The 11288-nt window shown below is 44.1% G+C and overlaps 1 protein-coding gene across 1 annotated transcript in view; it reads left to right on the top strand.

Annotated features, from left to right (window-relative positions):
- Positions 1-6537: 6537 nt before the first annotated feature.
- The window catches only part of cc2d1b (coiled-coil and C2 domain containing 1B), a 44308-nt gene continuing 39557 nt past the window's right edge, over positions 6538-11288 (top strand). The window contains exons 1-5 of the mRNA XM_045224627.1: positions 6538-6804; positions 7704-7820; positions 7946-8084; positions 10158-10264; positions 10417-10506. Coding sequence (XP_045080562.1) covers positions 7758-7820; positions 7946-8084; positions 10158-10264; positions 10417-10506 — 399 coding nt within the window. The 5' untranslated portion in view covers positions 6538-6804; positions 7704-7757. The remainder of the gene's footprint in view (positions 6805-7703; positions 7821-7945; positions 8085-10157; positions 10265-10416; positions 10507-11288) is intronic.

Raw genomic sequence — 11288 nt, 5'->3', positions numbered from 1 at the left:
TTTAGACCAGAGAATGGCACCCTATTCCCTATATAGTGCACTACTTTAGACCAGAGAATGGCACCCTATTCCCTATATAGTGCACTACTTTAGACCAGAGAATGGCACCCTATTCCCTATATAGTGCACTACTTTAGACCAGAGAATGGCACCCTATTCCCTATATAGTGCACTACTTTAGACCAGAGAATGGCACCCTATTCCCTATATAGTGCACTACTTTAGACCAGAGAATGGCACCCTATTCCCTATATAGTGCACTACATTAGACCAGAGAATGGCACCCTATTCCTTATATAGTGCACTACTTTAGACCAGAGAATGCCACCCTATTCCCTATATAGTGCACTACTTTAGACCAGAGAATGGCACCCTATTCCCTATATAGTGCACTACTTTAGACCAGATAATGGCACCCTATTCCCTATATAGTGCACTACTTTAGACCAGATAATGGCACCCTATTCCCTATATAGTGCACTACTTTAGACCAGAGAATGGCACCCTATTCCCTATATAGTGCACTACTTTAGACCAGATAATGGCACCCTATTCCCTATATAGTGCACTACTTTAGACCAGAGAATGGCACCCTATTCCCTATATAGTGCACTACTTTAGACCAGAGAATGGCACCCTATTCCCTATATAGTGCACTACTTTAGACCAGAGAATGGCACCCTATTCCCTATATAGTGCACTACTTTAGACCAGAGAATGGCACCCTATTCCCTATATAGTGCACTACTTTAGACCAGAGAATGGCACCCTATTCCCTATATAGTGCACTACATTAGACCAGAGAATGGCACCCTATTCCTTATATAGTGCACTACTTTAGACCAGAGAATGGCACCCTATTCCCTATATAGTGCACTACTTTAGACCAGAGAATGGCACCCTATTCCCTATATAGTGCACTACTTTAGACCAGAGAATGGCACCCTATTCCCTATATAGTGCACTACTTTAGACCAGATAATGGCACCCTATTCCCTATATAGTGCACTACTTTAGACCAGAGAATGGCACCCTATTCCCTATATAGTGCACTACTTTAGACCAGATAATGGCACCCTATTCCCTATATAGTGCACTACTTTAGACCAGAGAATGGCACCCTATTCCCTATATAGTGCACTACTTTAGACCAGATAATGGCACCCTATTCCCTATATAGTGCACTACTTTAGACCAGAGAATGGCACCCTATTCCCTATATAGTGCACTACTTTAGACCAGAGAATGGCACCCTATTCCCTATATAGTGCACTACTTTAGACCAGAGAATGGCACCCTATTCCCTATAGTGCACTACTTTAGACCAGAGAATGGCACCCTATTCCCTATATAGTGCACTACTTTAGACCAGAGAATGGCACCCTAGTCCCTATATAGTGCACTACTTTAGACCAGAGAATGGCACCCTATTCCCTACATAGTGCACTACTTTAGACCAGATAATGGCACCCTATTCCCTATATAGTGCACTACTTTAGACCAGAGAATGGCACCCTATTCCCTATATAGTGCACTACTTTAGACCAGATAATGGCACCCTATTCCCTATATAGTGCACTACTTTAGACCAGAGAATGGCACCCTATTCCCTATATAGTGCACTACTTTAGACCAGAGAATGGCACCCTATTCCCTATATAGTGCACTACTTTAGACCAGAGAATGGCACCCTATTCCCTATATAGTGCACTACTTTAGACCAGAGAATGGCACCCTATTCCTTATATAGTGCACTACTTTAGACCAGAGAATGGCACCCTATTCCCTATATAGTGCACTACTTTAGACCAGAGAATGGCACCCTATTCCCTATATAGTGCACTACTTTAGACCAGAGAATGGCACCCTATTCCTTATATAGTGCACTACTTTAGACCAGAGAATGGCACCCTATTCCCTATATAGTGCACTACTTTAGACCAGAGAATGGCACCCTATTCCCTATATAGCGCACTACTTTAGACCAGAGAATGGCACCATATTCCCTATATAGTGCACTACTTTAGACCAGAGAATGGCACCCTATTCCCTATATAGTGCACTACTTTAGACCAGAGAATGGCACCCTATTCCCTATATAGTGCACTACTTTAGACCAGAGAATGGCACCCTAGTCCCTATGTAGTGCTTATCAGAAGTAGTGTACTATGTAGGGTGTAGGCCGTCATTGTAAATAAGAATTTGTTCTTAACTGACTGACTTGCCTAGTTAAATTACTATTTGAAGTCAACATTGATCATCCGTTGCTCTGTCTTTAGGGGTCATCTCGGCCTTGTCTGGCCCAGAAAAAGAGCCCCCATTCTCATCGACGGGGCTGTAGTGGAGCAGGTATTGAGCTTCAAGTAACTTGGTGTCCACATCACCAACAAACTATCATGGTCCAAACACACCAAGACAGTTGTGAATAGGGCACGACAAAGCCTATTCCCCTCAGGAGACTAAAAAGATTTGGCATGGGTCCTCAGATCCTCAAAAGGTTCTACAGCTGCACCATCGAGAGCATCCTGACTGGTTGTATCACTGCCTGGTATGGCAACTGCTCGGCCTCCGACCGCAAGGCACTACAGAGGGTAGTGCGTACGGCCCAGTACATCACAAGGGCCAAGCTTCCTGCCATCCAGGACCTCTATACCAGGCGGTGTCAGAGGAAGGCCTTAAAAATTGTCAAAGACTCCAGCCACCCTAGTCATAGACTGTTCTCTCTGCTACCGCACGGCAAGCGGTACCGGAGCGCCAAGTCTCAGATGAGAACAAATGACAGAATGTCAAAACATTGCTAGCTATCAAGTTGGGAGTCGGTGCTATGACACGAAGGCGAAACAATGGAGCTAACTACAAACCTTTGTCCCCTGAAAAAAAGCCAAGTAAAATGACTTATAAATCTACTTTATCTCTTGAGCATCTTGAGGATGTTGGATCCCAAGGGTCTCTTGAGAATCATGAGATGGAGGCAGTCGGCAGTAATGATTCCTCTGAAATGTAGCCTGACCAGGATGAAGGCCTACCTGTGGTGACAGGTGTGGTGTTAGATTTACAACATTTGCCCTGAGAATCCTACCGGAGATGATTTTGGACAGGTAGAAGTGAGGTTTTGGCTGACCCATATGTTGTTTCAGGCTGGGTAAAGGACAATCTGGGAACTGTTACATCCGTCAATGTTTCGAGAGTTTCGATTGTTTGTGTATCCTCCACCAAGAGGCAGCAGGGCATCGCGTGTCTCGACCTGTGTTGTGCTTTGCTCTCCGGAGCAGGGCGCCGCTGAAAAGAGGGGTGGATAAGATGAGAAAAAATATTCCTGGAGTTTGTGACGCCCGCCATTTGGTGAGACGCAGACCCAGTAGAAACGGTGAGATGGAGAATATCCTGTCTGTCTTGTTGAGCTTTGAAATTGAGTTTCTACCTGGTAAGGTCAGGCTAGGGTATATTAGCTATTCTGTGAGGGTGTTTGTTCCGAACCCGCTAAGGGGCTTTAGGTGCCAAGTATTCTTGTGGTCATATGGAGATCCCAGGATGTGGAAAGTGTGTAGGAGGGCATAGTCAGAGCAAGTGTGAAGTTGGGGTTGAGAAAGCACTGTGTGTAGACTGGGGCGCCCATGCAGCTGAGGATCCAAAGTGCAAAGTACGAGAGAGACAAGTTGAGATTGCCAGAGTTCGAGTAGGGAAGAAGGTTTCATATACTGAGGCAGTAAGGAGAGTAGAGGATACCCCAAGAATGAGGGATTTGACTGGGAGCCCCCTAGTGAGGCCTGAAGATGGAGATCCAGAGAGGATGAGTTTTGTAAGGTTGGATTTCATGCATTTATAGCCATGGTGATCAACTGCACTGCACTGATGGAGAGGAAATCACAGAAGATAGATGTGATCTTCACTGACATTTTCAACCTCTCCCTGACCGTCTGTAATACCTACATGTTTCAAGCAGACCACCATAGTCCCTGTGTCCAAGGAAGCGAAGGTAACCTGCCTAAATGATTACCGCCCCGTAGCACTCACGTCGGTAGCCATGAAGTGCTTTGAAAGGCTGGTCATGGCTCACATCAACACCATCATCCCGGAAACCCTAGACCCACTCCAATTCGCATACCGCCTCAATAGATCCACAGATGACGCAATCACAATCGCACTCCACACTGCCCTTTCCCACCTGGACAAAAGGAACACCTATGTGAGAATCCTGTTCATTGACTACAGCTCAGCGTTCAACACCATAGTGCCCACAAAGCTCATCACTAAGCTAAGGACCCTGGGACTAAACACCTCCCTCTGCAACTGGATCCTGGACTTCCTGACGGGCCGCCCCCAGGTGGTAAGGGTAGATAACAACACATCTGCCACGCTGATCCTCAACACGGGGGCCCCTCAGGGGTGCGTTCTTAGTCCCCTCCTGTACTCCCTGTTCACCCAAGACTGCATGGCCAAGCACGACTCCAACACCATCATTAAGTTTGCTGACGACACAACAGTGGTAGGCCTGATCGCCGACAACAATGAGACAGCCTATAGGGAGGAGGGCAGAGACCTGGCAGTGTGGTGCCAGGACAACAACCTCTCCCTCAATGTGAGCAAGACAAAGGAGCTAATCGTGGACTACAGGAAAAGGCCAGTACATCACTGGGGCCGAGCTTCCTGCCATCCAGGACCTACAGTGAGGGAAAAAAGTATTTGATCCCCTGCTGATTTTGTACGTTTGCCCACTGACAAAGAAATGATCAGTCTATAATTTTAATGGTAGGTTTATTTGAACAGTGAGAGACAAAATAACAACAACAAAAAACAGAAAAACGCATGTCAAAAATGGATTTGCATTTTAATGAGGGAAATAAGTATTTGACCCCCTCTCAATCAGAAAGATTTCTGGCTCCCAGGTGTTTTTGCTTGTAAACAGGAAGCAGGAGGATAGAATTATGATCAGATTTGCCAAATGGAGGGCGAGGGAGAGCTTTGTATGAGTCTCTGTGTGTGGAATGAAGGTGGTCTAGAATTTATTTGTTTTCTCTAGTTGCACATGTGGTCCTCTGTAGCTCAATTGGTAGAGCATGGCGCTTGTAACGCCAGGGTAGTGGGTTCGATCCCCGGGACCACCCATACGTAAAAATGTATGCACACATGACTGTAAGTCGCTTTGGATAAAAGCATCTGCTAAATGGCATATTATATTATTTTATACAGGTAACGAGCTGAGATTAGGAGCACACTCTTAAAGGGAGTGCTCCTAATCTCAGCTTGTTACCTGTATAAAAGACATCTGTCCACAGAAGCAATCAATCAATCTGATTCCAAACTCTCCACCACGGCCAAGACCAAAGAGCTCTCCAAGGATGTCAGGGACAAAATTGTAGACCTACACAAGGCTGGAATGGGCTACAAGACCATCGCCAAGCAGCTTGGTGAGAAGGTGACAACAGTTGGTGCGATTATTCGCAAATGGAAGAAACACAAAATAACTGTCAATCTCCCTCGGCCTGGGGCTCCATGCAAGATCTCACCTCGTGGAGTTGTAATGATCATGAGAACGGTGAGGAATCAGCCCAGAACTACACGGGAGGATATTGTCAATGATCTCAAGGCAGCTGGGACCATAGTCACCAATAAAACAATTGGTAACACACTACGCCGTGAAGGACTGAAATCCTGCAGCGCCCGCAAGGTCCCCCTGCTCAAGAAAGCACATATACAGGGCCGTCTGAAGTTTGCCAATGAACATCTGAATGATTCAGAGGAGAACTTGGTGAAAGTGTTGTGGTCAGATGAGACCAAAATTGAGCTCTTTGGCATCAACTCAACTCGCCGTGTTTGGAGGAGGAGGAATGCTGCCTATGACCCCAAGAACACCATCCCCACCGTCAAACATGGAGGTGGAAACATTATGCTTTGGGGGTGTTTTTCTGCTAAGGGGACAGGACAACTTCACCGCATCAAAGGGACGATGGACGGGGCCATGTACAGTCAAATCTTGGGTGAGAACCTCCTTCCCTCAGCCAGGGCATTGAAAATGGGTCGTGGATGGGTATTCCAGCATGACAATGACCCAAAACACACGGCCAAGGCAACAAAGGAGTGGCTCAAGAAGAAGCACATTAAGGTCCTGAAAAAAACAATTAACCTGAATTAGGGCCAGACTAGTTACCATCATTTTCTCACATTGCCATTGACAGTTTTTTCAATTGTCTCTTTTTGGTCCATTTAGATTGTTAATGTAGATTGTATACACAAAATTGTAATGGTTAAAAATTTTCATGTTTTACTGTGACTTGTTGTAGGCTCCTAAGTGGACCATAAGGTTAAAAACCAAACCAAACTTAAGAAAAATAAACTTAAAAAAATAAAATAAAATAAGTAACTCCGCCAGTGTCTCTTTTGGGTCACTTTTGCCGGTCCCAAGCCCGGATAAAAGAGGAGGGTTGGAATTGTGACATTAAAAAAAAAAAAAAATGGACAGAAGAAAGTTCATTTGTAGTTTTAAACATATTTAGTGTGTTTTTTTACTCACTTTTTGTCTCTCCCACGACGTTATTCCTCTCTCCTACAGAGTCCATCACAATTACATGCACATGGCCAATTATATAAATGACTTGACTTTTAGACAGCCAACAGCTACTTCCCTTACTGAGGAGTTGGGAGACCTGCGGAAGGCAGTAAGACGCAACACAGCGGTCAGTCCGCCGGAAATTCACACGAAGAAGAAGAATTTGGGAGTCAGTCTGAAAACAGCCTACTGGTCGCTGGCTGGAGATTTTACGTTTATCCTGAAGGAAAGTACCTTGCTTCGTGGTGAATGAGCAGGTAAGGACATGGTCGTACTAACGTCGTTAGCTACTACCCACAGATAGTTTGCTACTAGCAAGTGTTATGGTTAGTTAGTTGGCTAAAAACACCGAAGTAGCTAGCTAGCTAACGTTAGCTGATAGCAAACGTAAGGTAGCTAGCTAAATCGGGGGAGGTGGTTTTGCTTGTCACGAGATGGTTGCATCATTAGCTATCAAGCAAACCCACTGTCTGTGTAACGTTAGCTATCTTAGTAAAATAGTGGTACTAACTAGCTAGCTACTAGCCTCAATGTTTTAGTTAGTTAACTTGCTAATGCTGGGGCGGTAACCGTTGCTTACATGACCTGCTGCACCTGCAACTGTCTCGTTAGCAACTTGAAGTAGGTGTATTGTATAAACTAGGTATTGCAGTTATCGCACAAGTAAGTGTACTGTCCTTCAGGTTAGCCTCAGCTCTCAGGCTTCACTCTCGTAAAATAAAATGAGGTATGAATAGAGATTGACTGCATAAACGTTAGATTTGTATATATATTTTTCCATCCATCAAATACTAAAAAAGAAAACATGAGCTGTGCTTGAAGTAGTTTGTACAATGGAACTAAAATGAAATGGCTCCAAAGGTTCATAGAGCGCAAGTCAAACACTTTTGTTGTCCCCTGTAGCTCAGTTGGTAGAACATGGCGCTTGCAACGCCAGGGTTGTGGGTTCGTTTCCCACGGGGGGCCAGTATAAAAAAAATGTATGCACTCACTAAGTCGCTCTGGATAAGAGCGTCTGCTAAATGACTAAAATGTAAATGTAAGTAGAACTTACTAACGCTGGTTAGTAGTGTTAACTAGCTAACGTTGGCGTAGCAACATAACTAGCTAGCTATCTAGCTAACGTTAGTCTGTCATCTTCTGTTTTTTTCCCCAGATCTCTTGGGACGGTTTAATTCCTCCGGCTTAGGGGTGTTTTAAAACTAGCAGTATGTTCGGGAAGAAGAAGAGGGCTCCATTGCCAAAGGGCCAGGGCGCAGCTGCAGCCAAACAGGTGAGGGACACATCCCCTGTGTTTGTGGCATGACATAACATGACAACGAGGAGGCTGGCTGGTTATCCTCTCTCTCACACACACACTAGCTATCCTATCTCACTGTTCACCATCCTTGGTTCCAGATGGGTTTGTTTTTGGACTTCAACCCAGAGGAGATGACTCAGGACATGGATGATCCGACTGTGGATGATGCTGATCTAGAGGCCGAGTTATCAGCGCTCACTGGGGGAAAGCCTACCGCAGGGAGGCTAAAGCAGAAAGGTACGTCTCCACACACTTTGTTGTTGAGGCAACTATACAAGAACTATACAGCCTTCAGAAAGTATTCATACCTCTTGACTTTCTCACCCATCTACACACAATACCCCATAATGACAAAGTGACATTTGCATTTTAGTCATTTAGCAGACGCTCTTATCCAGAGCGACTTACAGGAGCAATTAGGGTTAAGTGCCTTGCTCAAGGGCACATCGACAGATTTTTCACCTAGTCGGCTCGGGGATTAGAACCAGCGACCTTTCGGTTACTGGCACAACGCTCTTACCCACTAAGCTACCTGCGTTTGTAGAAATTGTAGCAAATGTATTTTAAATGAAATACAGATATATCTCCTCTACATAAGTATTCACACCTGTGACGATGAAAGCTTTGAGGCTCCTTGGGTATGTATATCAGCTTTGCCCATCTGGATTTGAGGATTTTCTCCCATTCTTCCTTGCAGATTTTCTGAAGCTCTGTTAAGTTTGATGGGGAGCGGCGGTGAATAGCAATCTTCAAGTCTTTCCATAGCTTTTCAATGGGATTTAAGTCTGGGCTTTCCAGCGTCGCTTTGGCGGTATGCTTGGGGTCATTGTCCTGTTGGAATGTAAATCTTTGCCCCAGCTGCAATGACTCCAACCAAATGCTTCCTGTAGTTGTTGATCAGTCTCTCACGTCGCTGTGGAGGAATTTTGGCCCACTCTTCCACGCAGAACTGCTTTAACTAAGTGACGTGTGGGTTTTCAAGCATGAACTGCTAGTTTCAAATCTTGCCACAACATCTCAATTGGGATTAGGTCTGGACTTTGACTAGGCCATTCCAAAACGTCCAATTTGTTGCTTTTTAGCAATTTTCATGTAGACTTGATTGTGTGTTTTGGATCATTGTCTTGCTGCATGACCCAGCTGCGCTTCAGCTCACAGACGGATGGCCTGACATTCTCCTGTAGAATTCTCTGATACAGAGCAGAATTCATGGTTCCTTCTATTAAGGGAAGTCGTCCAGGTCCTGAGGCAGCGAAGCATCCCCAAACCATCACACCACCACCACCATGCTTGACCTTTGGTATGATGTTCTTACTGTGGAATGCAGAGTGTGATTTTCACCAGGCATTACTGGAACCATGTCGTACAAAAAGTTATACTTTTGAATCATCTGTCCATAGAACGTTCTTCCAAGAATCTTGATGATCATCCAGGTGCTTTTTGGCAAACTTGAGTCAACTTTTTGGTCAAGATGGGTCCCATTATGCCTGGCGAAAACCAAACACTGAATTCCACAGTAAGAACATCATACCAAAGGTCAAGCATGGTGGTGGTGGTGGTGTGATGGTTTGGGGATGCTTTGCTGCCTCAGGACCTGGACGACTTGCCTTAATAGAAGGAACCATGAATTCTGCTCTGTATCAGAGAATTCTAGAGGAGAATGTCAGACCATCCGTCTGTGAGCTGAAGCTGAAGCGCAGCTGGGTCATGCAGCAAGACAATGATCCCAAACACACAATCAAGTCTACATGAAAATAGCTAAAAAGCAACAAATTGGAAGTTTTGGAATGGCCTAGTCAAAGTCCAGACCTAATCCCAATTGAGATGTTGTGGCAGGACTTGAAACGAGCAGTTCATGCTTGAAAACCCACACGTCACTGAGTTAAAGCAGTTCTGCATGGAAGAGTGTGCCAAAATTCCTCCACAGTGACGTGAGAGACTGATCAACAACTACAGGAAGCATTTGGTTGGAGTCATTGCAGCTAAAGGTGGCACAACCAGTTATTGAATCTAAGGGGGCAGTTACTTTTAAACACAGGGGAATTGGGTGTTGCATAACTTTGTTTATGAAATAAATATGTAATTGTTGTGTTATTTGTTCACTTATGTTCCCTTTATCTAATATTAGGTTTTGGTTGAAGATCTGATAACATTCAGTATCACAAATATGCAAAAGTAGAGAAAATTAGAAAGGGGGCAAATACTTTTTAAAATTTTTATCGCAAGATGAACCCCCTGTTAATTTATAAATGTATCCCGCTGATTACTTCACTGATATGTCTCATTAATTGATATGTCTCCCTGTCCTAGCCCCCTTACCTATGGAGAATATAGCCAGAATGGCAGAGGAGTGTATGAAGGAGATATACCATGATGATGAGGATGATGACGACCTGGAAGATGATGAAGATTTACTGGTAACTGTTTTGGGTTTAGCTCAATCTATTTTTGATGATCCTTTACTTATTTTGATGGTGTGTGTGCGTACGACTGACTGTGTTGTGTGTCGCTGTGTTGCGTTCACCCTGTGATAAACACGTTGTGTTTTTGCCTGACTGCCTGTTACCAGGCTGAGCTGCAGGAAGTAGTGGCCGATGAGGAAACGGAGGATGATGTGACCCCCACCTCCCCGGAAGAGACGCCACGATCACCACCACAGGTAACTCACATCTCCTGCCTACAGAAACGCACACTAAGTTGTATCTGCAATGCCAGCGTGTGGCTTTAGATTTGACAGTGTTAGCTGTGTGTATGAAATACTGAAGCATACAATAAGTATTATGGTCTTGTTACTCACATCACTAATCAGAGTAGCATCAACTACATGCAAACAGCACTTCATTTCGATTTTCAACAGACTCTGGCAAACAAGTGGAGTGAAATACTATTTTACGATACTAGAATGTGTGAATCCTCTTTCACTTATGTCACAATACTGGATTTTGTCAGTTTGAAATGGCTGAACTTAATAGTAGCACATGAAATAGACTGCTTGTGTTAGTTTGTATAAGGTATAATGTTGTTGCTTATCACTCAGATAATGTGACTCACTCAGACTCTGTCTTTTAACCCGGGCTTACATTTTTTACATTTTTTGTAATTTAGACTTACATGAGCAACTAGGGTTAAGTGCCTTGCTCAAAGGCACATTGACAGATTTTTCACCTATGCTTGGGATTCGAACCAACAACCTTTTTGATTACTGTATTTGTATTTATTATGGATCCCCTACTCTTCCTGGGGTCTAGCACAGTTAAGGCAGTTATACATTTAAAAACATTACAATACATTCATAACAGATTTCACAATATATTAAGTGTGTACCCTCAGGCCTCTACTCTACTACCGCATACAGTGAATTCGGAAAGTATTCAGACCCCTTGACTTTTTCCACATTTTGTTAAGTTACAGCCTTATTCTAAAATGGATTATTGTTTTTTT

This window comes from Coregonus clupeaformis, chromosome 14, assembly GCF_020615455.1.
Source record: "Coregonus clupeaformis isolate EN_2021a chromosome 14, ASM2061545v1, whole genome shotgun sequence".
NCBI classification, from domain to species: domain Eukaryota; kingdom Metazoa; phylum Chordata; class Actinopteri; order Salmoniformes; family Salmonidae; genus Coregonus; species Coregonus clupeaformis.
The sequence above is the reverse complement of the archived record's forward strand: the minus strand, read 5'-3'. Positions and strand labels throughout refer to the sequence as shown.